Source organism: Schistocerca gregaria, chromosome 3 (genome assembly GCF_023897955.1).
Source record: "Schistocerca gregaria isolate iqSchGreg1 chromosome 3, iqSchGreg1.2, whole genome shotgun sequence".
Taxonomy (NCBI): Eukaryota; Metazoa; Arthropoda; class Insecta; order Orthoptera; family Acrididae; genus Schistocerca; species Schistocerca gregaria.
This window is the reverse complement of record NC_064922.1, coordinates 473,902,838-473,926,669: the sequence shown is the minus strand read 5'-3', so window position 1 is coordinate 473,926,669 and position 23,832 is coordinate 473,902,838. Positions and strand designations below refer to the sequence as shown.

Genomic DNA, 23,832 nt, shown 5'->3' with positions numbered 1-23,832 from the left:
TCCTGTGTAATTTGTGCGTTGTTGTTTACTCTGCTAGGCATACAGCCTACAAAGTTGCTAAGTTTTGTACTAAATTGTGATTAACATATAACGCAAGACGAGTATATTAATACAGGATTTTAAATTCAATCATTTATTGTATAGAACATAGAGGATCAAGTGTTCGTTGCCCCGGGAAGCCGTTAAATAGGCAACCTGCAACGGTCCAGTGCATTGTTTTAGCAGTAGATATATGGCTCGTAGCTGTAGTAACGTCCCTGTACGAATAAACAACCCAATATTTTGTTGTCAATATGGAAGACAGGAGATCACTGTACGATGTGATTAAAGAGAATTTAGCGGCAGCTGGAAGAGTAAGTACAGATATTTGAAGATAGTAAACTTTTAGAGCCCGTGGAACGAAAGTGTCGGCCTATACTGCTAATATCTGAAGCGTATATATAATGATACCTACTAAGAGCAAACATTTGCGAGACTGCTACGTTGCGAATCAACCAACGACTAAACTGACAGCTATTCTTCATGTAAGTTTTCTTGCTATACACACGAGAAAATTTCAGGAATCTATTCAGTATTTTCTGTTGTTTTAACATATTAAACATTATTTTCCGATGTCATTAATGGAGAATATATTTATAATAAATACGGTCGTAACATTCGAAAAGTACGGTACCCAGTTGATTTAGCTTGATCTGTATTTATAAAAATTAGATTCATATGATGAAAAGATAGTAATGTTTCAAGCCTATGATTTTTATTTTTGTTCGATTAAATTACTATAACATACTGGAGCTCTTCGTATTAAAACTTCGCCCACGATATGTTGGCCTCACCAATTCTCTTTTCTTTCTACTATCAATTGCAGGTCAGTATCTTACAGTGCTATTGAATTTTAGCTCGTCTTACTACAGAATGGTGCTTTTTCTTTTTCCCCGCTCTGTGGAATTCAGACTTCCAACCTCAGTTTGATCTTGTATTCTCATATTATGTATGTTTCGTAACAAGAAAATGACTAGGCCTAAAATTAATTAATACTAATACAAAAGCAATATTCCGTTATCAGAAAATTAGTACTCTTCGAACATTACTGCATTACAAACGTAGGCGCCGCACCTCAAAATATTATAATGGTCGCTAGGGAAATTTATACTTAAATTTTTTAACAAATCTACTATTACAGAATAACAATTTTTTTAATTTACCAGAGCACGCTTAAAAAAATGTATTTTATAACGGTCAAAGTTCATCAACCACCGCATTGTTCCCTGTTAGCAATATTTTAATGTAAAATTACGTCTTATTTTTAGAACCGGTACTCGGAAAACCGCTGTGAAGTGCGTGGCGGTTGGTACGCCCCATTGTACAAGGGTTTTTTCCCCCTGTTCGTTCACCCATGGAGCGCTACGAGAATGATTGTTTAAACGCCACCGTGTGTGCTTTAAACTCTAATCTTGACTACTCGATATGTATGAGAGTGTCATGTAGGGCGTTGTAGTATATTCCTAGGGTTATTATTTACAGCCGTTTCTTGAAATTGTGTAGGCAGGACTTCTAGTAATAATTTTACGTCAGCCGTTAAGACCCTGTCAGTTCAGTATTTTTTTGTAGTTCTGTGACACGCCCCTAGGCATCAAACAAATCTGCCACCATTGGTGCTGCCCTTCACAGCATCCGTTCAATATCGCGTATTAGGCCTATTTGGTACGGGTTGCACAAACTTTAGCATTAGTGTAGGATGGGTTGCGAAAGTGATTTGTAAATAATCTCCATTGTAGATTGATTGCATTACCCCAGTATTCTACCAAGCTGCATACCAGGTATTTGTATTGAGTTGAATGATTCCAACTGTGACTCAGTGGTATTATATTAATAGGAAAATACTTTTTTTCGTTTGATGAAGTGCACAGTTTTACATTTCTGAACATCTAAAGTAAGATACCAATCTCTGCACCAGTTTGAAATCTTATCAAGATCTGACCAAATAGTCCTATAACTGCAACTTCTTTCAGATTGTATTTCACTATAGGTAACTGTGCCATCTGCAAAGGTTCTGAGGTTAACAGTACTATTAATATTGACTGCAAGGTTATTAATATACAACATGAACTATAATGGTCCCGACACGCTCCATTGGGCACACCCAAAATTACTTCTACATATGTTGATGGCTCTCCATCCGAGATAAATTGTCGCATCCTCTCTACCAAAATATCCTCAATCCAGTCACAAATTTCACTTGATGATCTATATGATCATAGTTTTGAGAATAACTGTAGATGTGCTATTGAGCCATGCTTTTCCGAAATCAATATACATTAATGACTTACCATTCCATATTGATGAAGATGCAAAGTTAGTTCTTTTTGCCGATGATACAAGTATAGTAATAACATCCAAATCCCAAGAACTAAGTGATGTAATTATAAATGATGTTTTTCACAAAATTATTAAGTGGTTCTCAGCAAACGGACTCTCTTTAAATTTTGATAAAACACAGTATATACAGTTCCGTACAGTAAATGGCACAACTCCAGTAATAAATATAGACTTTAGCTATGGTAGAATTTTCAAAATTTTTAGGTGTGTCCATTGATGGGAGGTTAAACTGGAAGCAACACATTGATAGTCTGCTGAAACGTTTGAGTTCGGCTACGTATGCTATTAGGGTTATTGCAAATTTTGGTGATAAGAATCTCAGTAAATTAGCTTACTATGCCTACTTTCATTCACTGCTTTCATATGGTATCATATTCTGGGGTAATTCATCATTGAGTAGAAAAGTGTTCCTTGCTCAAAAACGTGTAATCAGAATAATTGCTGGAGTCCACCCACGGTCATCCTGCAGACATCTATTTAAGGATCTAGGGATCCTCACAGTAACCTCACAGTATATATATTCACTTATGAAATTTGTTCTTAATAATCCAGCCCAGTTCAAGAGTAATAGCAGTGTGCATAGCTATAACACCAGGAGAAAGGATGATCTTCACTATGCAGGGTTAAATTTGACTTTGGCACAGAAGGGGGTAAATTAGGCTGCCACAAAAGTCTTTGGTCACCTACCCAACAGCATCAAAAGCCTGACAGATAGTCAACCAACATTTAAAAATAAATTAAAAGAATTTCTAGATGACAACTCCTTCTACTCATTGGCTGAATTATTAGATATAAATTAAGGGAGGGAAAAACTCTTAACTTAAGCATTAGTGTCATGCAATATTTTGTGTAATGTAATATCTTGTACAGACATCTTTCTTTAACCTGACACATTCCACATCATTATGAAGTGTCGTATTCATGATCTATGGAACAAGTATTAATCTAATCTAATCAAGAGATACTGCATTTACGTGAATGTTTTGATCCAAAGCTTTCAGTATGTCATGTGAGAAAAGTGCGAATTGCATATCACATGTTTTCAGAATATATACTGGTTGGAAGAAATAATTAATGATCTTAGTAGTAATCTGACAATGTCTCAATTAGCTGTTAATGTTAATAGTATTTCATTAAGATGTATGCACAAATGATTTTAGTATTGTTATTTTTTCATGTTTATAGATGCATATAAAATGCCAACCTAGACAACTGATGTGAGAGCTAAGATGTTCACAAAAACCATCCACTGTTTTGGCAAATCAAAACACAACTGTCTAGATTGTATATTGTATTATAACTTGTACATTACTGTGACAAAACTACTGTACATGATTTCATTTTATGTCCATAAATAAAACTATTATGCAGTTGAAGAGATCTCACTTATATGTATAGTGTCTACAGGTATGAGTAAGGCAGTTAAGGTTTAATACCATACAATAATGGGAGACAGTAAACTGTTGAATCATAGTTGAATAAAGATGCCTTGAGAAATGTCAAGGTATAACCTATTTGCTGTCATATAACAGCACCAAGTGGAAATGATCATACCAGGCTGTGGACCACTGAGACAACCATTTGAAATTGAGCTAAGGATACAAACTAGTCTGGTGTATTGTAGTAGTTACTTGCCATAAAGCAATTTATTTCTTCTAGGATCGATATACACAGTATCATACCACACAGCATTTATTTGATTTTTATTTATTCATTTGTCCATCTGTAGACAATAAATGTTGAATGGATGTTGTCCAGCTCTACATATAAATTGTATATGAAATCTTTACAATAAAATGGAAAATACAAAAATATAAATAAAATAACACACAGAAAATAATACAGTTTAAAAAAATACACCACAACAAAACTTTATGTTCCTTGCTTTGCCCCGAACCATGGACCTCACCATAGGTTGGAAGGCTTGCATGCCTCAGCAATATAGATAGCCATACTGTAGGTGCAACCACAACAGAGGGGTCTCTGTTGGGACAGCAGATAAATGTATGGTTCCTGAAGAGGGCAACAGCTTACAACAGAACTGGATGATTGACTGTTTTGGTCTTCCAACACCAACTAAAATTACCTTGCTATGCCAGTACTGCAAAAGAGTGAAAGCCAGGGGAAACTACAACTGTAATTTTTCCCAAGGCTATGCAGGTCTACTGTATGGTAAATGATGACAGCACTCTCTTGGGTAAAATATTCTGAATATAAAATAGTCCCCCATTTGGATACTAAGGGGGGGAGGGGGGGGTGCCGTTATCAGTTGAAATAAAATTGGCTTTCTACCGATTGGTGTGTGGAGTGTTTGATCTCGTAACTGGGCAATTTAAATAGGGAAATGAATAGGCTGAAGTTAGGTATAATGGGAGTAAGTGAAGTTTGGTGGCAGGGAAAAAAAAGACTTCTGGTCATATGAATTCAGAGTTAAAAATACCATGTCAGATTGAGATACTGCAGGACTAGGTTTAATAATGAGTAAGAAAATAGCAGTACAGATAAAGCTACAATGAACGGCATACTGAATACAATATTGTAGCCAAGTTAGATATGAAACCCACACCCACCACAGTAGTATAAGTTTATATGCCAACTAGCTCCACAGATGATGAAGAGATTGAAGAAATGTATGACAAGATAAAAGACATTATTCAGATAGTTAAGGGAGATAAAAATTTAATAGTGATGTGGAACTGGAATTCAATGGCAGGAAAAGGAAGAGAAGAAAAAATAGTAACTGAATATGGACTGCAGAAAAAGAATGAAATAGGAAGCCACCTGGTATAGTTTTGCATATAGTGTAATTTAATCATCGCTAATACTTGGTGTAAGAATCGTGAAAGAATGTTGTACACATGGAAGAGAGCTGGAGACGTGAAGGTTTCAGATTGATTATGTAATGGAGAGAGAAACATTTCAGAACCAGATTTGAAATTTAAGACATTTCCAGGGACAGATATGGACTCGGCACACTTTGCTGGTTGTGAACTGTAGGTTACAACTGAAGAAACTCCATAAAGCTAGAAAATTAAGGAGATGGGTCCTGAAAGAGTTGAAAGAACCAGAGGTCGTTGAGAGTTTCAGGCAGAAAATTATGCAATGCTTGCCTAGAACAGGTGAAAGGAACACAGTAGAGGATGAGTGGGTATCTGTAAGAGATGAAATAGTGAAGACAGGACGAAATAGGCAAAAAGACAAGGCCTAATAGAAATCTTTTGATAATGCTGGAGATATTTTATTTAATTGATGAAAGGAGAAAACAAAAATGCAGTAAATGATGCTGGCAAATGGGAATACAGATGTCTAAAAATGAGATTGACAGGAACTGCAAATGTAAAGACTTGGAAGAATATATCACAAGGGTAAATATAGATACCGCCTACAGGAATATGAGAGAACTCTTTGGAGAAAATAGAAGCAGCTGTATGGATATCAAGAGCTCAGATGCAAAACCAATCCTAAGCAAAGAAGGGAAAGGTGAATGGAGTATACAGAGGATCTACACAATGAAGATGTACTTGAGGGCAGTGTCATAGAAATGGAAGGGGACATAGAGGAAAATGAAGGAAGGGAGATTTGGTTTAACATCCCATCAACATTGAGGTCATTATAGTCAGAGCTAAAGCTCGGTTTGTGTCAAAGTTGGGGAATGAAATTGGCCGTGCCCTTTTCAAAGGTACCATCCCGGCATTTGCATGGAGTGATTCAGGGAAATCACGGAAAATCTTAATGTAGATGGCCAGAGGCAGGTTTGAACTGTTGTCCTTCCGAATGCCAAGTCCAGTGTGCTAACGATTGCGCCACCTCACTCCATAGAGGAAGATGTGATAGAAGATACAATACTGAGAGAAGAATTTGATAGAGCATTGAAAAATTCAAGTCAAAATGAGGCCCCAGTAGTAGAAGGAGTAGATGACATTCCATCAGTACTACTGACAGCCTTGGGAGAGCCAGCCATGATAGAGTTCTTCCATCTGGTGTGCAAGGTGTATGAGACAGTTGAAATACCATCAGAATTCAGGAAGGATATAATAATTCCAATTCTAGAGAAAACTGGTGCTGGCAGGTGTGAATTTTACCGAACTGTCAGTTTAATAAATCATAACTGCAAAATACTAAAATGAATTTTTACAGAATAATGGGAAAACCGGTAAAGCCAACCTTGGGGAAGATCAGTTTGGATTCCAGAGGAATGTAGAAACATGTGAGGCAATACTGACCCTACAACTTCTTTTTGAAGATGATTAAGGAAAGGTTTTGTAGACTTAGAGAAAGCTTTTGACAATGTTGGCTAGAACACTCTCCTTGAAATTCTGAAAGTAGCAGGGGTAAGATACAGGGAGCAAAAGGCTATTTACAACTTGTACAGAAACCAGACAACAGTTATAAGAGTTGAGGGACATGAAAGAGAAGCAGCAGTTTAGAATGGAGTGAGGCAGCATTGTAGGCTATACTGCCAATGTTATTCAGTCTGTTCATTGAGTAGGCAGTAAAGGAAACCAAAGCAAAAATTGGAGTAGGAATTGTAGTCCAGGGAGAATGAATAAGAACTTTGAGGTTTGCCAGTGACATTGTAATTCTTTCACAGACAGCAAAGGACATGGAAGAGCAGTTGAACAGAAGGGGCAGGGTCTTGAAAGGAGGATATAGGATGAACATCAACAAAAGCAGAACAAGGATAATGGGATGAAGTTGAATGAAACTAGGTGATGCTGAAGGGATTAGATCAGGAAACAAAACACTTAAAGTTGTAGATGAGTTTTGCTATTTGGGCAGCGGAATAACTGATGATGGTTGAAGTAGAGAGGATATAAAATGTGATCTGGCAATAGGCAGAGAAGTTTGTTAACATCAAAAATGGATTGAAGTGTCAGGAAGTCTTTTCTGAAATTATTTGTATGGAGTGGAGCCATGTATGGAAGTGAAACAAGGATGATAAACAATTTAGACAAGTAGAGAATAGAAGCTTTTGGATTGTGGTGCTTCAGAAGAATGCTGAAGATTGGATGGGTAGGTCACATAACTAATGAGGAGGTACTGAATAGAATTGGGGGGAAGGCGGGTGGGAGGGAAGAAATTTGTGGCACAACCTGACTAGAAGAAAGGACTGGTTGATCGACACATTCTGAGACATCAGTGGATCACCAATTTAATACGGGGGGGGGGGGGGGGGGGGGGGGGGGGGAGTGTGAGGGGTAAAAATTGTAGAGGGGACCAAGAGATGAATACAGAAAGCAGATTCAAAAGGATGTAGGTTGCAATAGTTATTCAGTGGTGAGGAGGGTTGCAATAGGATAGGTAGCATGAGGAGCTGCATCAAACCACTCTTCGGACTGAAGACAACAACAACAACAACAACAACTTTATGTGCATATGAAGCTATGATCTAGGGGTAGTGTCATTCACTAGTTGTTAAAATGTCAATGATCCGGGTTTGAACCCAACCACTGCTAAATTTTGACCAAAAATCGTCAGCAATGGTGACAAAGGCTTCCGGTATAAGAAGTTACCCTCACTCTGCCAGCAGCCCCTTAGGGTAAAAACTTCAGCTAAAAGAGAGTAGAGTTAACGATGTTTAATGGCATGAGGAAGCAGAAGGTGATGGAAACTGCTGCATTAAAGACAAGTAACTTTTATTAACAGGACATTTGAGCTGCATTTGAAAAACTGTCATGATGATGTCTCCATTCTGGATTAGTCCCCTTTTCAGATCTCTGGGAGGGGACTGCCAAGGGGGAGGTGACTATGAGAAAAAGATGATTATTCCATCTTTTTCTCATGGTTGCCTCCCTCTTGGCCCAAAGGAAAAAGGGATAACATTCTTCAAGTTGGAGCAAGGAATGTCAGAAGGTTGAACGTAGTACGGAAGCTAGAAAATCTGAAAATCGAAATGCAGAGGCTTAATCTAGATACACTCCTGGAAATGGAAAAAAGAACACATTGACACCGGTGTGTCAGACCCACCATACTTGCTCCGGACACTGCGAGAGGGCTGTACAAGCAATGATCACACGCACGGCACAGCGGAAACGCCAGGAACCGCGGTGTTGGCCGTCGAATGGCGCTAGCTGCGCAGCATTTGTGCACCGCCGCCGTCAGCGTCAGCCATTTTGCCGTGGCATACGGAGCTCCATCGCAGTCTTTAACACTGGTAGCATGCCGCGACAGCGTGGACGTGAACCGTATGTGCAGTTGAGGGACTTTGAGCGAGGGCGTATAGTGGGCATGCGGGAGGCTGGGTGGACGTACCGCCGAATTGCTCAACACGGGGGGCGTGAGGTCTCCACAGTACATCGATGTTGTCGCCAGTGGTCGGCGGAAGGTGCACGTGCCCGTCGACCTGGGACTGGACCGCAGCGACGCACGGATGCACGCCAAGACCGTAGGATCCTACGCAGTGACGTAGGGGACCACACCGCCACTTCCCAGCAAATTAGGGACACTGTTACTCCTGGGGTATCGGCGAGGACCATTCGCTACCGTCTCCATGAAGCTGGGCTACGGTCCCGCACACCGTTAGGCCGTCTTCCGCTCACGCCCCAACATCGTGCAGCCCGCCTCCAGTGGTGTCGCGACAGGCGTGAATGGAGGAACGAATGGAGACATGTCGTCTTCAACGATGAGAGTCGCTTCTGCCTTGGTGCCAATGATGGTCGTATGCGTGTTTGGCGCCGTGCAGGTGAGCGCCACAATCAGGACTGCATACGACCGAGGCACACAGGGCCAACACCCGGCATCATGGTTTGGGGAGCGATCTCCTACACTGGCCGTACACCTCTGGTGATCGTCGAGGGGACACTGAATAGTGCACGGTACATCCAAACCGTCATCGAACCCATCGTTCTACCATTCCTAGACCGGCAAGGGAACTTGCTGTTCCAACAGGACAATGCACGTCCGCATGTATCCCGTGCCAACCAACGTGCTCTAGAAGGTGTAAGTCAACTACCCTGGCCAGCATGATCTCCGGATCTGTCCCCCATTGAGCATGTTTGGGACTGGATGAAGCGTCGTCTCACGCGGTCTGCACGTCCAGCACGAACGCTGGTCCAACTGAGGCGCCAGGTGGAAATGGCATGGCAAGCCGTTCCACAGGACTACATCCAGCATCACTACGATCGTCTCCATGGGAGAATAGCAGCCTGCATTGCTGCGAAAGGTGGATATACACTGTACTAGTGCCGACATTGTGCATGCTCTGTTGCCTGTGTCTATGTGCCTGTGGTTCTGTCAGTGTGATCATGTGATGTATCTGACCCCAGGAATGTGTCAATAAAGTTTCCCCTTCCTGGGACAATGAATTCACGGTGTTCTTATTTCAATTTCCAGGAGTGTATATTGGAGGCTGGTGAAGTTCAGTTAGAAAGAAGATAATGATTTCTGGTCAGACAGATACGAGGGTGGTTCCATACGTACTTAACCCAACAAAGAAAACACAAAAATTTTGGAGAAAAATGTAATTATTTGTCAGCATAATATCACTTCAGTTCTATACACATTTCCCAGTGATATTCAATGAGTTCGGTACCCTTTTTGTAATGAGAACTGTCTAACTCTTCAAAACAGCCATTAACTGCCAACACCACATCTTCATTTGTTGAAAATCTTTGACCACCTAGCCATTTTTTCAAGTTTGGGAACAGAAAATAATCCAAGGGGGCTAAATCTGGTGAATAGGGTGCATGAGGTAGCAATTAAAACTTCATGAATTCATTAATTTTAGTTATTGCAGTAACAGACTTGTGAGCTGGTGCATTGTCTTGAAGAAACAACACCTTCTTCTTGGCCAAATGTGACCGTCTTTATTTGATTTCTTCCTCCAAACATTGCAATAAGTTCACGTAATACTCACCGTAGATAATTTTTCCTTTTTTGAGGTTGTCAATGAAAATTATCCCATGTGCATCCCAAAAAATTGACACCATGACCTTGCCTGCAGATGAAATGGTCTTTGCCTTCTTTGGAGTCGGTTCTCTAATTTGTGTCCATTGGTTTGATTATTCTTTTGTTTCGGTACTGAAGTGGTTGACCCAAGTTTAATCCATCATTATGAAATGGCACAAAAAATCAGCTTTGTTGCTACGAAACTTCGCTAAACATTCAGTTTAAATGTCTTCTTGACACTGTGTTTGTTCGAATGTGAGCAAAAGCGGCACAAACCTTACACAGTTTTCTCATGTCCAAATTTTCAGATAATATGTGATGTCTGGTAGCTTGCACACTTTTAGTCGATAATCATCCAGTACCACTTTGGGGATCTTCTTCACCATTTCTGGAGTTGTCACCTCATTTGGCTGGCCACTCCAGTGCTCATCTTGGCAGCTCATATGGCCTTGTTTAAACTCAGCTACGCATTATTTTACTGTTGTCAGTGAAGGAGCAGACTCTCCCAAAGTAGGATCTAGCTCAACTTTACTATTAGTTGTGCTGATGCTTTTCAAAACATAATATTGTATTGTATAATGATGACCAATTTCCTCCATTTTCACAAGTTCACTCACAGTGTTCGCTATTCATGACTGCCAAACAAAAAGTAAACAATGTGGAGTCTTCAAACTTGAAACATATGCTTCATAGATCATATACTTTCTAATCCAGAGATATTTTTCAAAAGTGACTGCCATGCGAAAGAGCAGAAGAGCTTCTGTAAAGTTTGGAAGGTAGGAGACGAGGTACTGGCAGAAGTAAAGCTGTGAGTACCGGACGTGAGTCGTGCTTCGGTAGCTCAGTTGGTAGAGCACTTTCCCGCGAAAGGCAAAGGTCCCGAGTTCGAGTCTCGGTCGGGCACACAGTTTTAATCTGCCAGGAAGTTTCATGACCCATAATGTTTTTCATTCAAGAAGGCACTATCCCTGGCACCCTACTAATTGTTCACCTGAAATGCCAGCAAAGCAATTCATTACTACTTTTTATGAGATGGAATAGCATAAAATGTAATTACAGCACCTACAAATAGGATATTTATGACTATATACATCACTGGGAACAGACATTTATGAAACAACATTACACAAATAGGAATGCCCACCTGGGAAGCCGGTGTATTTGCATATGTTTTGGTGTCTATTCATCTGTGAGGCAGGCTAGGTTCCAATAAACCAAAATTCAATGTGCCACACAAGTATGGACAGACACAAAAACACTCAGTTCACTAAAACACATCGACTGAGGCTCTCTTGGTCTTTGAGAGAAATACAGGAAATTGCAGTGCTCCAGTGTCCACAAATTGAAACTGCACCCGCCTGTGAAGCACATGGTCTGTGGTAATAATTCCATGTCAAGTGGACCAGGGGTCCCCACTCGATGATCTCCAAATCTTATTAAATTTGGTGTGAAGGTTCTATATGTCTTTGATGATTTTAACCAAATTTCAGTCCAGTATCTTCAGGCCATAATTTTTTCTGAGGGCTTGCATCTTTACTGTATGGGTAAATTGTGATGGCGTCCTCTTGGGTAAAATATTCCGGAGGTAAAATAGTCCCCCCATTCGGATCTCCGGGCAGGGACTACTCAAGAGGACGTCATTATCAGGAGAAAGAAAACTGGCGTTATACAGATCGGAGTGTGGAATGACAGATCCCTTAATCAGGCAGGTAGATTAGAAAATTTAAAAAGGGAAATGGATAGGTTAAAGTTAGATATAGTGGGAATTAGTGAAGTTTGGTGGCAGGAGGAACAAGACTTTTGGTCAGGTGAATACAGGGTTGTAAATACAAAGTCAAATAGGGGCAATGCACGAGTAGGTTTAATAATGTATAAAAAATAGGAGTTCGGGTAAGCTACTACAAACAACATAGTGAACGCATTATTGTGGCCAAGATAGACATGAAGCCTACAGCTACTACAGTAGTACAAGTGTATATGCCAACTAGCTCTGTAGATGACGAAGGAATTGATGAAATTTATGATGAGACAAAAGAAATTATGCAGATAGTCAAGGGAGACTAAAATTTAATAGTCATGGGTGACTGGAATTCAATAGTAGGAAAAGAAAGAGAAAGTAACGTAGTAGGTGAATATGGATTGGGTGTAAGAAATGAAAGAGGAAGCCACCTGGTAGAATTTTGCACAGAGCGCAACGTAATTGTAGCTAAAAATTGGTTCAATAATCATAAAAGAAGGTTGTATACATGGAAGAAGCCTGGAGATACTGACAGGTTTCAGGTAGATTATATAATGGTAAGACAGAGATTTAGGAACCAGGTTTTAAATTGTAAGACATTTCCAGGGGCAGATGTGGACTCTGACCACAATCTATTGGTTATGAACTGTAGATTAAAACTGAAGAAACTGCAAAAAGGTGGGAATTTAAGGAGATGGGACCTGGATAAACTGACTAAACCAGAGGTTGTACAGAGTTTCAGTGAGAGCATAAGGAAGCAATTGACAAGAATGGGGGAAAGAAATACAGTAGAAGAAGAATGGGTAGCTTTGAGGGATGAAGTAGTGAAGGAAGCAGAGGATCAAGTAGGTAAAAAGATGAGGGCTAGTAGAAATCCTTGGGTGACAGAAGAAATACTGAATTTAATTGATAAAAGGAGAAAATATAAAAGTGCAGTAAATGAAACAGTTAAAAAGGAATACAAATGTCTCAAAAATGAGATCGACAGAAAGTGCAAAATGGTTAAACAGGCATAGCTAGAGGACAAATGTAAGGATGTAGAGGCTTATCTCACTAGGAGTAAGATAGATACTGCCTACAGGAAAATTAAAGAGACCTTTGGAGAAAAGAGAACCACTTGTATGAATATCAAGAGCTCAGATGGAAACCCAGTTCTAAGCAAAGAAGGGAAAGCAGAAAGGTGGAAGGGACTATACAAGGGTGATGTACTTGAGGGCAATGTTACAGAAAGTGAAGAGGATGTAGATGAAGATGAAATGGAAGATATGATATTGCGTAAAGAATTTGATAGAGCACTGAGAGACCTAAGTCCAAAGAAGGCCCCGGGAGTAGACAACATTCCATTAGAACTACTGACAGCCTTGGGAGAGCCAGTCCTGACAAAACTCTACCATATGGTGAGCAAAATGTATGAGACAGGCGAAATACCCTGAGACTTCAAGAAGAATATAATAATTCCAATCCCAAAGGAAGGAGGCGTTGACAGATGTGAAAATTACTGAACTATCAGTTTAATAAGTCACGGCTGCAAAATACTAAATCAAATTCTTTACAGACGAATGGAAAAAATGGTAGAAGCCAACCTTGGGGAAGATCAGTTTGGATTCTATAGAAAAATGGGAACACGTGAGGCAATACTTACCCTATGACTTATCTTAGAAGCTAGATTAAGAAAAAGCAAACCTACATTTCTATCATTTGTAGACTTAGAGAAAGCTTCTGACAATGTTGACTGGAATACTCTCTTTCAAATTCTGAAGGTGGCAGGGGTAAAATACAGGAAGCAAAAGGCTATTTACAATTTGTACAGAAACCAGATGGCAGTTATAAGAGTCAACGGACATGAAAGGGAAGCAGTGATTGGGAAGGGAGTGAGACATTGAGCAAGCAGCAAAGGAAACAAAAGAAAAATTTGGAGTAGGTATCAAACTCCATGGAGAAGAAATAAAAACTTTGAGGTTCACCAGTGACATTGTAATTCTGTCAGAGATAGCAAAGGACTTGGAAGAGCAGTTGAACGGAATGGACAGTGTCTTGAAAGGAGGATATAAGATGAACATCAACAAAAGCAAAATGAGGATAATGGAATGTAGTCGAATTAAGTCAGGTGATGCTGAGGGTATTAGATTAGGAAATGAGACACTTAAGGTAGTAAAGGAGTTTTGATATTTGGGGAGCAAAATAACTGATGGCGGTCGAAGTAGAGAGGATATAAAATGTAGTCTGGAAATGGCAAGGAAAGCGTTTCTGAAGACAAGAAATTTGCTAACATCGAGTATAGATTAAGTGTCAGGAAGTCATTTCTCAAAATATTTGTATGGAGTGTAGCCATGTATGGAATTGAAACATGGACGATAACTGGTTTGGACAAGAAGAGAATAGAAGCTTTCAAAATGTGGTGCTACAGAAGAATGCTAAAGATTAGACGGGTAGATCACATAACTAATGAGGAGGTATTGAACAGAATTGGGGAGAAGAGGAGTTTGTGGCACAACTTGACTAGAAGTAGGGATCAGTTGGTAGGACATGTTCTGAGGCATCAAGGGATCACCAATTTAGTACAGGGGGGCATCGTGGAGGGTAAAAATCATAGAGGGAGACCAAGAGATGAATACACTAAGCAGATTCAGAAGGATGTAGGTTGCGGTAGGTACTGGGAGATGAAGAAGCTTGCACAGGATAGAGTAGCATGGAGAGCTGCATCAAACCAGTCTCAGGACTGAAGAGCACAACAACAACAACATCTTCAGGAGTTGAATTTTTAGGGGCTTTAAAGAGAGGCTACTCACCTCCGCATCATGTACGAAGGTAGAGCTGTGCCAAGTTTGTTAGGCTTTTTTAAAAGTTCTACCACACATTTCGTCATTTGCTTAACATACATGGCAACTTTTTATTCTGAATCACACCATGGCAATAATTTTGGATTTAGCCACACCTGAATGTAGATACAAGCCTCCAAAGTTAAAAAATTCGTATTGCTATTCTGAGAGCCAAGATTTGACTGACCACTGCTACTTTTCATATGAACCAATCACACCAAAACTTCAGAGGGTTATTTCTACCTATGATGTCTATATATGGATCAAATGTAACTAACATTGGATGCCTAAAAGAAAAGATATGCATCTGCAAAGTTGGCCAAAATCTTCTATATGTAAATTTTAGAGTATTTTTGGTGGACAATATCTCATCTGTGTCCTGTTCAATCCTCTTTTTCTTGCCACAGCTTGAAAGAGCATGCTTTAAGCTTTCTAAGCTATATTGTTTAATTTCTGGATCTAACATATTGATGGGTAGGAATACATTTCAAAAGTTATTATTTTAGCGCTTCAAAAATATTGAGTGAAATATTTTGCTCATTAAGTCCCTCAGTTAATTTTTTTTTTGAGTATATACATCAGTTTCAAACATTAATTTAATATATGCCACAAACGAATTACAATACACAACACAGCCAAAAATAGGGGGGGGGGGGCTGGAGAGAGAGAGAGAGAGAGAGAGAGAGAGAGAGAGAGAGAAGGAAAAAAAAATGAACACTGAAGAGTCAGTTCCATTTTTGATAAAATAGTTTACAATTTTGTCAAGGAGAGGTTGAGGAAAACTGTATTGTTTTCCTGTTGATGATGGTGATTCTGTTTCTAATGCCATGAAAATCCAGCAGGTGTCTTTAGCAGCTGGCCAGTGGAAGGAACGAGCAGAACTGTGTGTGTGCATATAGCTGATGAGGACATCATCTTGTTCATGTGAAATATGCTATTAAGTTTATTTGAAAGACATGGACAGCAATGGTATCATGATCGAGACAGTCGCAGATCATACAAATGCTAATACTCTGACATTCTTTGCCACCAAAATAGATAACAAATAGTTGTAATGTGGCCGGATTAATCTCCCAATGAAATCCTTGCACAGCATCTTTAACAACAAATGAATAATTCTCAGCAAAATACATCAATATAATTAATTCATTTTCTGCAAGATTGCTTTTTAACTGCTTAAGATATAAATGTTAGTGTTTTGTCACAAAGTGACCGGTAATTTTCAAAATCACTGTCTCCATGAAATCATCAATAGTTCTCCAACATGTTTCCATGTGTGTCTGTCAGTATGGACCTATTGTTGGTATTACGGTGTTTCTTCAGGGTCATAGTATTTAAAAACATCTTCAAGAAAAGACTCTAGTTGTATTTTTGCTGGACATTCCTCACAACATTGCAACAGGCAGTCTTTTGATTCTAAACTGCATACAGTTTTTTTTTTTCTCAAAACCTTGTAGTCTTCTTGGATGGATGTTTGTGGAGTCAACGTTGATTTGACATTTTGATGAATTGTAAATAGACATATTGAATGTGATCCAGAAGCACCAACTGTAGTACACCAGTACACCATTTCAGCCTAAACTCACAAAATTTTGAGAAGCTCAGTTGATTACCATATTGCTTACAATAAGCAATGAACATTTCTTTTGGGTTTCAAAGGAGCAGATGTTTCTGCTTGTGAATCTTTTTCCCATTTATTTTTACTGGAACACAACCCTTTTAGTCTGGGCATAAATAAAAAAACTTGACATCTCCAAAAAAAGTATGGACATTTTGTTTTACTTCATGATTGACCTTTTTCCTTTTTTGGTTTGCATGTGTTGCCAAAATCCCATCTTCTATCTTTAGTTTGCTAGACTACTTCTCCATTTTAGTCAATACAGCAAGTTCTTCAGCTGTTTCTTCAATAGTCCAGCTATTTGGGGTCAGGTTCAAAATTTGAACTTTACTGCAATTTCTTGAAGCCTGAAGCTTAAGATTAAATTCTTCACTTAAGATATCCATATCTTAAAATTTTTGGCACTCTTCCGTTTGTATTTGAGTAATATCTGCTTGGCTCACACCATCAGCTGTGGCAATTACCTAAGTAATGCTACCCTGGGCTTTCAGAACTTTGCACTTTATGTATCTCATGGAATCCCTTTTTGCTGATCCTTTGAACCTTTAATGATGACTCTCCAAGTGATGATAATGAAGTATTAGCAGTAAAGCAAGCATCAGCAACATTCATGTCTACAGTGGGTGGTGATTCTTGCTTATCCTGGTGGTACTATTCTTTATGGCAACTTCTTGCCTACATTTGGTACAGATTTTCTGACCAGGTTTGAAAACATTACTCAATAACTTCAACCTATTAGACATTGCAATGGTCGCTGCTGTTAAAAAGCCTTCTTGGTTATGTGTCTTTCTTTACCAAATGGGTTGCAGCAAGTCTTCTGGGGGGGGGGGGGGGGAGTGAAATTTTGACATCAACAAGGAATTATGGTATGGACAAATTTAGGCATTGTCAGTAAAATCAAGCCAAGACCTATGTCAGAAGCTCCTTGTCCATTGGTGACATTTCCTTAACTGATTGTAGTTGACTGGTGATAACTAATGACAATCAGCTCCTTATGATCCACCAAACCAGCTGGGTGAAGGGGTCTCTTGGTTCATTTCGAGCTTTCAAAAGCTTATGAATATCCAGGTTTGAAGCATAGAAGATTCAGTCTTGTTTGTACATAAAATACACAAATTAGGCCATCAAAACATATTTTTTTTTGCTTACCTTCAGCTACAACAATGATTATTGATTATTCAAACACTCAGTACTCAACACTATGACTGTACAGTGTCAACACCAAAGATTACCCCTCACAGGAGACTGACACAGTGAATATTGCCAATAATGAAAACAACAACTGAAAGTGGTATGTCAGCAAAGTATCACTGCTGTGAGGATAGGTCCTTAAAAAGCTATTGCACTTTATAATGCTGATGGGAACTGAGGAACAATGCATAAATACACCACCATGCATTGTAGGGTTCAAACATTCTAAACAACATAACATTCCATTATGATCATCTAGATTTTCTTATCTTAAGAGGATTTACAAAATTTTATTATATTTATATTCTATGCTATAGAATAATGTAAAAACACTTGTTAGCACAGTTACATACCCTAACCTGAAGGTAAATCTTGTACTATTAAAAGACACTACAATTACACATTTTTTATTTACAACTTCAAGTTGTACCAAGTATTTACTGACAATCGATTTTCCCTACTTTTTGATAGGTATTCTTACTCATCAATATAGAAGGTCCAAAAATTAAACAATATAGATTTAGAAGGTTAAAGCATGCTCTTTCCAACTTTTGTAAGGACAAGAGGATTGAACAAGACACAGTTGAGATATTTCCCCTCAAAGATACCCTACAATTTGCATCCAGGAGATATTGGCAAACTTTGCGGATGCTTATTGTTGTGACTCGCCGATCTTTCAAAGTGCCGCCGCACAGTTACGTGCATCCTCTACATGTGGCGCTATCTGCCAGCCATGGACCAACTGCGCCAGTGGCCACTAGACTTGGACTCAGTGCTGATTTGACTGTTACAGTGTACACATGTCTTACTTTGTTTACTTGATCTGTGACTTACATGTATTGTTATCCTTGAAATATATTTGTTCAACTTGACATTATAACACACATCTTTTCTTCTAGGCATCCAATGTTAGTTAAATTTGATTAATATGTAGATATTTAGGTATGAATAACCCTCTGAAATTTTGGTGTAATTGGTTCATATGAAAAGTAGCAGCAGTTCTGGAGGCTTGTATCTACGTTTAGGTATGGCTAAATCCCAAATTTTTGCCATGGTGTGATTCAGAATAAAAAGTTTTCATGAATGTTAAAGCAAATGAGCAAATGTGTGCTAGAACTTTTAAAGAAGCCTAACAAACTTAGCACAACTGCACCTTCGTACATGATGCAAAGGTGAGTAGCCTCTCTTTAAAGCCCCTAAAAATTCAACCCCTGATGATACTGGACTGAAATTTGGTTGTAACCATCCAAGACCATATAGAACCTTCACACCAAATTTCATTCGATTTGGAGATGGCCGAGTGGGGACACTTCTTAATATTGGTCCCTTTGAAGTGGAATGACCCGTAAACTACCTATGTGTATATTAGCTGCACTGCCCCACACGGGTATACAATAGGAAATGTGAAGGATGAATTTGACAATAACACATTTTTAGTAAAGTGTCTTGATCAATAGTTTGTGACATTTTTCGCATGAGAAATGTATTTGTGCTAATTTTTTGCGAAATTTTATTTATATGAGCCTCCCATGTCATGAAACTGTCCACCATCAATTCCAGGAACTTGCTGCAATTTACTTCTGAAATACATGAGTCCCTGAACTTGATATAGTTTGCTTTGACTGCCCTGTTTGCTTGTATTCTCATGAAAGTTGTTTTGCTTCCATTTACAGAAAAGTTGCATCTTCCAAAATATTTGTATGCCTCATCCATCTCTATACATATCCATGTTTTAAGGTGACTGGTAGAGATATGTAATCATGAAACAAAATCACTGTTTTATTTATGGCTTCTGGTGTGTCATTTACATAGAGAATAATTAGTGGTGGTACCAATACTGAGCCTTGTGGTACACGTGTTTTACTTCTATGAATGTTGAAAGCAAATTTTGGAATCTGTTGCACTTTTTATGTTTTATCTGTACATATTGTTGTCCATTTTTAATAATATTGTTTGCTCTGCCTCTTATGCCATGTGTTGTTGTTGTGGTCTTCAGTCCTAAGACTGGTTTGATGCAGCTCTCCATGCTACTCTATCCTGTGCAAGCTTCTTCATCTCCAAGTAACTCCTGCATCCTACATCCTTCTGAATCTGTTTAGTGTATTCATCTCTTGGTCTCCCTCTACGATTTTTACCCTCCACGCTGCCCTCCAATACTAAATTGATGCCTTTATGCCTCAGAACATGTCCTAACAACTGATCCCTTCTTCTTGGCAAGTTGTACCACAAACTCCTCTTCTCCCCAATCCTATTCAATACTTCCTCATTAGTTACATGATCTACCCATCTAATCTTCAGCTTTCTTCTGTAGCACCACATTTCAAAGGCTTCTATTCTCTTCTTGTCCAAACTAGTTATCGTTCATGTTTCACTTCCACACATGGCTACACTCCATGCAAATATTTTCAGTAACGACTTCCTGACATTTAAATCTATACTTGATGTTAACAAATTTCTCTTCTTCAGAAATACTTTCCTTGCCATTGCCAGTCTACATTTTATATCCTCTCTACTTCGACCATCATCAGTTACTTTGCTCCCCAAATAGCAAAACTCATTTACTACTTTAAGTGCCTCATTTCCTAATCTAATTCCCTCAGCATCACCCGATTTAATTTGACTACATCCCATTATCCTCGTTTTGCTTTTGTTGACGTTCATCGTATATCCTCCTTTCAAGACACTGTCCATTCCATTCAACTACTCTTCCAAGTCCTTTGCCGTCTCTGACAAAATTACAATGTCATCGGTGAACCTCAAAGTTTTTACTTCTTCTCCATGAATTTTAATACCTACTCCGAATTTTTCTTTTGTTTCCTTTACTGCTTGCTCAATATACAGATTGAATAACAATGGGGACAGGCTACAACCCTGTCTCACTCCCTTCCCAACCACTGCTTCCCTTTCATGTCCCTAGACTCTTATAACTGCCATCTGGTTTCTGTACAAATTGTAAATAGCCTTTCGTTCCCTATATTTTACCCCTGCCACCTTCAGAATTTGAAAGAGAGTATTCCAGTCAACATTGTCAAAAGCTTTCTCCAAGTCTACTTATGCTAGAAACGTAGGTTTGCCTTTTCTTAATCTAGATTCTAAGATAAGTCATAGGGTCAGTAATGCCTCACGTGTTCCCATATTGGTTTAATTTGTCTATGGTGGCATGACATACATGACAACTTTTTATTCTGAATCACACCATGTAAAAATTCAGTGTCATACACAATCAAACACCTTTAATAGGCCTAGGAATAGACTACAAACTTGTTTCTGTTTGGAATCAATGGAAAACCAACTCAAAATTCCCACATGAGTGAAAACTATGAACTTTCTCAAACATAAAATATGGAACTGTTGCATCACCATTCTAGTTACTCTTAACTTCGTCTTATTCAGAAGATTAAGAAACACATTAGTGGGACATCGGCTACAACATTGAGAAAGGAGCACTAGAAGAGGGAAACAGTAGAATCAGACCAATATTATAAAATATAAAACAGAAGATAGAAAATGTTGGGTGTAATAGTTACAGAGAGAGGAAAAGATTTTCATAATACAGAGAAAGATGGAGGATAATATTCAATAAGTTGAAATTTTCATTCATTCATTCACATATCATGTACTGTAAATCCTATCATAAAGCTGACTCTTCAGGAATGTGGAACACATGAAGTTATACATTAATAAGCAAAAGAAGCCACACCAGGCTAATTAGTTGTGGCTAGCACTCACACTGATATTCATGGAAATCATATGGACCTTATTGTTACTTCTAGCATTGTGGTTGTCATTTTTATATTCAATCATAAACTCATTTTTGTTGTTAACTCCAAATACCATTATGGAGTGTCTGGCACATAAGTCTAAGAATCCTTTGGCTCCAGAGAGGCTTCTGCATTCTTGTTGTTAACTCCAAGTACCATTATGAAGTGTTTGGTGTATAACTCTAAGAATCCCTTGGTTCCAGAGAGGCTTCTGCAAGATGTTCAGTTGTTTTATTTTTAAACAATTTAGTAGAAAAAATGATTTGTTGACTTTAGCAGCATTGCCCCAGAAGATTATGTAACAGGACAGAATTGAATGAAAGTGTGTAAAGTATGCCAGCAATACTTTCTCAATACCAAAATAGTGAGAAATATTACTGAGTGCAAAACTGTTGGTTGTGAAACTGCTACAAGTCTGTTACATTAAACTAAAAGGTGTTAAAAGTGACAAGCATGTTATTTGGAGAGAATCTGGACCCATTTATCCTGCAACATAAATATGGGTTTAAGATTTTTTTACCTCTCAATGATTTAACAGTTCCATCACCTATCACTTGCATGTGGTGCAACAATATTGGCGTTAGTAGATAATAAAAAAGCAGCAGCATTTACTGTCATTATACTGATATTTTTGTTGTTATTGTGTGGTTACCTAGATTGGAGAGGGGTGTTAAACACTCAGTTCCAGATTCTATTTGACTGTATTATTTTATACCCAGTATCACTAGGCACTGTTTTATTTATTTATTCATTTATTTGTTCTTTGCCGATGGACTCCAAGTGATAATTTTCACCTGAGAGCATAGGGTGCATCATATATATATACACTCCTGGAAATGGAAAAAAGAACACATTGACACCGGTGTGTCAGACCCACCATACTTGCTCCGGACACTGCGAGAGGGCTGTACAAGCAATGATCACACGCACGGCACAGCGGACACACCAGGAACCGGGGTGTTGGCCGTCGAATGGCGCTAGCTGCGCAGCATTTGTGCACCGCCACCGTCAGTGTCAGCCAGTTTGCCGTGGCATATGGAGCTCCATCGCAGTCTTTAACACTGGTAGCATGCCGCGACAGCGTGAACGTGAACCGTATGTGCAGTTGACGGACTTTGAGCGAGGGCGTATAGTGGGCATGCGGGAGGCCGGGTGGATGTACCGCCGTATTGCTCAACAAGTGGGGCGTGAGGCCTCCACAGTACATCGATGTTGTCGCCAGTGGTCGGCGGAAGGTGCATGTGCCCGGCGACCTGGGACCGGACCGGACCGCAGCGACGCACGCATGCACGCCAAGACCGTAGGATTCTACGCAGTGCCGTAGGGAACCGCACCGCCACTTCCCAGCAAATTAGGGACACTGTTGCTCCTGGGGTATCGGCGAGGACCATTCGCAACCGTCTCCATGAAGCTGGGCTACGATCCAACACACCGTTAGGCCGTCTTCTGCTCACGCCCCAACATCGTGCAGCCCGCCTCCAGTGGTGTCGCGACAGGCGTCAATGGAGGGACGAATGGAGACGTGTCGTCTTCAGTGATGAGAGTAGCTTCTGCCTTGGTGCCAATGATGGTCGTATGCGTGTTTGGCGCCGTGCAGATGAGCGCCACAATCAGGACTGCATACGACCGAGGCACACAGGGCCAACACCTGGCATCATGGTGTGGGGAGCGATCTCCTACACTGGCCGTACACCTCTGGTGATCGTCGAGGGGACACTGAATAGTGCACAGTACATCCAAACCATCATCGAACCCGTCGTTCTACCATTCTTAGACCAGCAAGGGAACTTGCTGTTCCAACAGGACAATGCACGTCCACATGTATCCCGTGCCACCCAACGTGCTCTAGAAGGTGTAAGTCAACTACCCTGGCCAGCAAGATCTCTGGATCTGTCCCCCGTTGAGCATGTTTGGGACTGGATGAAGCGTCGTCTCACGCGGTCTGCACGTCCAGCACGAACGCTGGTCCAACTGAGGCGCCAGGTGGAAATGGCATGGCAAGGCGTTCCACAGGACTACATCCAGCATCTCTACGATCGTCTCCATGGGAGAAAAGCAGCCTGCATTGCTGCGAAAGGTGGATATACACTGTAACTAGTGCCGACATTGTGCATGCTCTGTTGCCTGTGTCTATGTGCCTGTGGTTCTGTCAGTGTGATCATGTGATGTATCTGACCCCAGGAATGTGTCAATAAAGTTTCCCCTTCCTGGGACAATGAATTCACGGTGTTCTTATTTCAATTTCCAGGAGTATATATATATATATATATATATATATATATATATATATATATATATATATATATATATATAAAACAGAAAGAAACTTCCACATGGGAAAAATATATTAAAAACAAAGATTCCAAGACTTACCAAGCGGGAAAGCGCCGGCAGACAGGCACATGAACAAAACACACAAACACACACACAGAATTACGAGCT

At 39.6% G+C, this 23,832-nt stretch overlaps 1 protein-coding gene and 1 long non-coding RNA gene across 2 annotated transcripts in view; both read left to right on the top strand.

Annotated features, from left to right (window-relative positions):
- The first annotated feature begins 231 nt into the window (after positions 1 to 231).
- The window catches only part of LOC126356130 (testis-expressed protein 47-like), a 180,053-nt gene continuing 156,452 nt past the window's right edge, over positions 232 to 23,832 (top strand). Inside the window, exon 1 of the mRNA XM_050006837.1 lies at positions 232 to 353. Coding sequence (XP_049862794.1) covers positions 294 to 353 — 60 coding nt within the window. The 5' untranslated portion in view covers positions 232 to 293. The remainder of the gene's footprint in view (positions 354 to 23,832) is intronic.
- LOC126356131 (uncharacterized) lies at positions 1,671 to 3,752 on the top strand. The gene is made up of 2 exons (XR_007565597.1): positions 1,671 to 1,817; positions 3,562 to 3,752. It is a non-coding gene; the product is annotated as an uncharacterized LOC126356131 (long non-coding RNA).